The 6000-nt window shown below is 37.3% G+C and overlaps 1 protein-coding gene across 1 annotated transcript in view; it reads left to right on the top strand.

The window, feature by feature from the left end:
- Nucleotides 1–2342: 2342 nt before the first annotated feature.
- LOC106091874 (ATP-binding cassette sub-family G member 1) overlaps nt 2343–6000 on the top strand; it is a 28178-nt gene continuing 24520 nt past the window's right edge. The window contains exon 1 of the mRNA XM_013258561.2: nt 2343–2558. Within this exon, the coding sequence (XP_013114015.2) occupies nt 2429–2558 (130 nt within the window). The 5' untranslated portion in view covers nt 2343–2428. The remainder of the gene's footprint in view (nt 2559–6000) is intronic.

Genomic DNA, 6000 nt, shown 5'->3' with positions numbered 1-6000 from the left:
GGTCATCCCAGCCTCTAAAACCAACGATCAATATAAGGTAGCACTCAATTGAGAGGGTTTTAAAAGTAAGGTATAAACCAAAGTAAGATGTAAGGATTAAATCAAACATTAAAATATGGATTCATCTTCACCCAGCTTATCCCCAAATAGTCTTAACAGACTTGTAACCTAATTATGCCAATATGGGGTTTAAGTTTAAAATATTTGAGAACAGTGCACGAATTTGATATCCAACTTTTGGGCCAAGTATCTCAAGGGTTGTCAGTCTTGGTATCAAATAAAAGGGTTTTAGGAGTAGAGTTGGAACGGACATTGGCCATATAAAGGCAAGTATCTGAGCATCCACCTCTTCTTAAAATGCTAATAAACGGAGCTTTAACCCGGTCATAACATTTTGGTTTTATTTAAAGACATTTAGAAGTGAGGACATAAATATTTTAGATCAAGATGGAATTGGAGGAGGAGTTTGCGATTAGCCATAAAAATTATAAGAATGTAAACCCAAAAGAACCTATGAAGGCTTGAAAATATTTAGTCTTTAACCAAGAACCCAGAGATATTATTATTCTGATATTAGCAAATTCTCTTTGCTGATTTTAAAATAACATTTTGATTTCTTGGCGTATAGTCGACCTTTTGGAAGAGCATTTTTTAAAATTGCAGGAAATGGTTTAAACTTTTTGACCTTGTAAACAATAGTTAACATATTTTCTATTGCACACATATTTATGTACAGTTGTGACAATTTTAGAAGCAGATTATTAATTTGATAAAATTGAGTTTTGAAACTCAATAAATTGAAACAAGTATGAGCGTGCTAAGTTCGGCCGGGTCGAATCTTATGTACCCTCCACCAAGGTTTGCATATGTCGAGTTCTTTCTCTTTTTAGGCAAACAAAAAATAATTCAGACCATATTGCACACGTATGTTGAAGGCCATTGCAGAAGCCGTTGTACAAAATTTGTGCAAATCGGATGAGGATTGCGCTCTCTAGAGACTCAAGAAATCACGATCCCAGATCAGTTTTTATGGCAGCTATATCAGGTTATGTACCGATTTGCGCCATACTTATCACAGTTTTTGGACGTCATATCACAACACCTCATACAAAATTTTAGCCAAATCGGATAAGAATTGCTCCTTCTAAAAGCTCAAGAAGTCAAGACCCAAAATCGGTTTATATGGCACCTATACCAGGTTATGAACCGATTTGGACAATAATTCGCACAAATGTTGGAAGTAATATCAAAACACTACATGCCATACTTTGCACGAATGTTGGAAGTGATACAAAAACACCGCGTCCAAAATTACAGCCAAATCGGATAAGAGTTGCGCCTTCTAAAAGCTCAAGAAGTCAAGACCCAAGATCGGTTTATATGGCAGCTATATCAGGTTATAAACCCATTTGGACCATAATTCGCACAAATGTTGGAAGTAATTTCAAAACACTACATTCAAAATTTCAGTCAAATCGGACGAGAATTGCGCCCTCTAGAGGCTCAAGAAGTCAAGACCCAAGATCGGTTTATATGGCAGCTATATAAAAACATTTACAATCCCAACCGACCTACACAAACAAGAAGTATTTGTGCAAAATTTCAAGCGGCTAGCTTTACTACTTTGAAAGTTAGTGTGCTTCGATAGATAGACATACGGACGGACGGACATGGCTAGTTCGACTTAAAATGTCACGACGATCAAGAATATATTTACTTTATGGGGTCCTAGACGCATATTTCGAGGTGTAACAGACAGAATGACGAAATTAGTATACCCCCATCCTATGGTGGAGGGTATAAAAAAGGAAAAATATACAACTTCTTAAAGTATTTACGACATTTTACAGAAAATGTTTCCCGATTTGCAAATCATTGTTGATTTCCAAATTTCCAGCAGACTTTCTGTTGTAAATCCAAATTTTGATGTTGATTTTACTAAAAAATTTCTCTGAGTGTAACTTTGTAGCCAAGATGCAACAATGAACCCTAGAAGTTTAGATAACAAATTTAAGGAAATTTTTGTTTTGTATATTGTAAAAGAGGGCACAGTGGAGCATGCCTGGGTGGGTTAGTGATTTGTTATTTTCCTGTAGTATCCATTCTAACGCTGAATCTAATCGAATGATGATTGGAGAAGCTGTGGCCATCTAAAACTTCATGGTCACTTATTTCTTGGCTGATATCGCATGATATACAGCAAATTGCGATTTTGAAGTTTTACACTTTTATATTTCTTTTTATTGAGATGAATGAATAGACATGTTCAGCGGAGGCACAGCACTGCACTTGCCTTAGCTTTACTAAATGTGGAATGAAACATTCAGTTTAGCACTCACGCTTGGAGTGTTCGCTTGCGTATAAAAATTTTATCGGATATTAAACTAGGCAAGGTTCTCAACACAACATCGGTTTCAAACTTTAAAATATGTCCGAAAATTTGAATTTAGAGCAAGAATTTTTGTCAAACTCCGATAATGGTTGCGATCTTCTTAAGAAAATTCCAAAACACTGCGCTGTGAATTTGCAGTTTCACGATGTGATATATCGAGTGCAAAGTAATTATAGAAAAACATATGTACATATATTTATGCAGATGTAGAAAAATTAAAATAAGTATAGACACCAGCAAAAACAAAAAATAGTTATCAAATGTTAAAAAAAACAAATATTTCCTTCGCCTTGCTAATTTTAAATATAGTCTGGATAAAATAGTCTTTTTTGAGTGTTTATTATTATTTGTACATGAAAAAAAAAAAAAACAAATAAAAGCGTGCTAAGTTCAGCCGGTCCGAATCTTATATACCCTCCACCATGGATCGTGTTTGTCGAGCTCTTGCCACGGTATCTCTTTTTAGGCAAACAAAGGATAAAAGAAAATAATTGCTGTTATTGGAACAATATCAAGTTATGGTTCATTTCGGATCATAATTGAACTGAATATTGGAGACCATAGTAGAAGTCATTGTGTACTTTAGGGGCTGATACCAAAACACCATGTGCAAAATTACAGCGCAATCGGATAAGAATTGCGACCTCTAAAAGCTGAAGAAGTCAAGACCCGAGATCGGTTTATATGGCAGCTATATCGGGTTATGAATCAATTTGCACCATACTTAACTCAGTTGTTGGAAGTGATACCAAAACACCACGTGCAAAATTTCAGTCAAATCGGACAATAATAAAGCCCTCTAGAGGGCTTTTTGGGCCGATTTGGCCCATTTACAATCCCAAACGACCTACACTAATAAAAAGTATTTGTGCAAAATTTCAAGCGCCTAGCTTTACTCCTTCGAAAGTAAGCGTGCTTTCGACGCACAGACGGACAGAGAGACAAACGGACATGGCTAGTTCGACTTAAAATGTCATGACGATAATTTAATTTAACAACAAGTAAAAGCGTGCTAAGTTCGGCCGGGCCGAATCTTATATACCCTCCACCATGGATCGCATTTGTCAAGTTCTTTTCCCGGCATCTCTTCTTAGGCAAAAAAGGATATAAGAAAAGAGTTACTCTGCTATTAAAACGATATCAAGATATGGTCCGGTTCGGACCACAATTAAGTTATATGTTGGAGGCCTGTGTAAAATTTCAGCCAATTCGTTTAAGAATTGCGCCCATTGGGGCTCACGAAGTAAAATAAAGAGAACGATTTATATGGGATCTGTATCGGGCTATAGACCGATTCAGACCATAATAAACACGTTTGTTGATGGTCATGAGAGGATCCATCGTACAAAATTTCAGGCATATCGGATAATAATTGCGACCTCTAGGGGTTAAGAAGTCAAGATCCCAGATCGGTTTATATGGCAGCTATATCAGGTTATGAACCGATTTGAACCTTATTTGACCCAGTTGTTGAAAGTAAAAATAAAATACGTCATGCAAAATTTCAGCCAAATCGGATAGGAATTGCGCCCTCTAGAAGCTCAAGAAGTCAAATACCCAGATCTGTTTATATGACAGCTATATCAGTTTATGAACCGATTTGAACCATACTTGGCACAGTTGTTGGATATCATAACGAAATACTTCGTGCAAAAATTCATTCAAATCGGATAAGAATTGTGCCCTCTAGAGGGTCAAGAAGTCAAGACCCAAGATCGGTTTATATGGCAGCTATATCAGGTTATGGACCGATTTGAACCATACTTGGCACAGTTGTTGGGTATCATAACAAAACACGTCGTGCGAAATTCCATTCCAATCGGATAAGAATTGCGTACTCTAGAGGCTCAAGAAGTCAAGACCTAAGATCGGTTTATATGGTAGCTATATCAAAACATGGACCGATATGGCCCATTTACAATACCAACCGACCTACACTAATAAGAAGTATTTGTGCAAAATTTCAAGCGGCTAGCTTTACTCCTTCGGAAGTTAGCGTGCTTTCGACAGACAGACGGACGGACGGACGGACGGACGGACAGACGGACGAACATGGCTAGATCGACATAAAATGTCACGACGATCAAGAATATATATACTTTATAGGGTCTCAGACGAATATTTCGAGTAGTTACAAACAGAATGACGAAATTAGTATACCCCCCATCTTATGGTGGAGGGTATAATAAATTGCGCCTATTTAAAAGCATAAATAACTCAAATTTATTTTGCAACAAATATGAATTGCATCGGTTTTAGTTCACCACAAACTCATCTTGGGATTTGACTCCCCGATCCGGTGGATATCTTAATGTGACTTGTTAAGTATCTCCATTTCCCAAGTTTTTGTATGAACTTGTGTTTTGAACTCTATTGTAGAGATTTTCTAAACAAATGATTCATGTTGACGTGCAAGATTTAAACCGGCCAAACTAATCACTTATATACTTGTTAATAAATTTTGTACCTGTAAATTACGAAGCAGTAACCTTTCTCAAGTACTCTGCCATTTCAAGCAATTCAATACCGTAATAACAAAGAATGTCTGTCTGTCCGTCTGTCCATGTAAATGTGTGTACAAAGTACTTACTTTCTTTAATTGGCTATGACAGAACATTTGTTCTACTATCCGAACGTAGAATACCGTTACAAGCACCTCGATCTTCTGCGCTCATTCTAAAATCTCTGACACCAAGTTTCGTGGTGTCTCCCATCAGGCTTTTGGTCTTCCCGGTTTGCGTGTACCACCGTGTTTGCCTTCAAAAGGCATCTTTGCTTTCATCCATTCTAACAACATGACCTAGCCAACGCTGCCGTTGTATTTTGATGCGTGTAACTATGCTATTGTCGCCATACAGCTCGTGGTTCATACAAAGCCTATATTCTCCATTAACACAAACCGGACCATATATTTTACGAAGAATCTTTCTTTCAAATACTCCAAGCACTGGCTCATCTGCTTTCACAATGCCTCAGAACCATATAACAACACGGGTAGTGTATAGGTCGCAATTTTCGTCCGATCGTCTTTGAATTTGGTACAAGCATTTTTATTGGTCTAGAGACGAAGTCCATTGGAATTGAAAGAATCCGTTTCAGATTTGGATACAGCTCCTATATATCCTAATATAGGTATATCGATCTTTATTGCAGCTATATGTAAATATGGCCCGATATGGACCATATTCGAGTCGTGTGTCGGGGTCGCAACAGAACAAGGCTTCTGGCGGGAATCGAACTCGCGACCCCTGCACTGGTAATCTAAGCATGCTACTAACTCGGATACCGGGGCGCCGAAAGCCTTTAATCAACTCACTATTTTAAATTTCAACGAAATCGGATAATAATTGCGTCTTTCATGGGCTTAAGGCCCCAAATCGGCAGATTGATTTTTAGCTAAATAAAGTCCGATCTGAAACATATTTGAGTCGGATGTCAGGAGGCTTAAAACAACTCAATGTTTCCAATACGGACATAGCTAAAAAGTATCAGAAATTTATTCTGATTCGATCGGTACACTTTCTTCTTGGTGTTACAAACAAATGCAAAAAGTTATAAGTTATACCTTGTACCACAGTGGTGGTGTAGGATATAAAAATCTTAATGGT

This window comes from Stomoxys calcitrans, chromosome 5 (genome assembly GCF_963082655.1).
Source record: "Stomoxys calcitrans chromosome 5, idStoCalc2.1, whole genome shotgun sequence".
Taxonomy (NCBI): Eukaryota; Metazoa; Arthropoda; class Insecta; order Diptera; family Muscidae; genus Stomoxys; species Stomoxys calcitrans.
The sequence above is the reverse complement of the archived record's forward strand: the minus strand, read 5'-3'. Positions and strand labels throughout refer to the sequence as shown.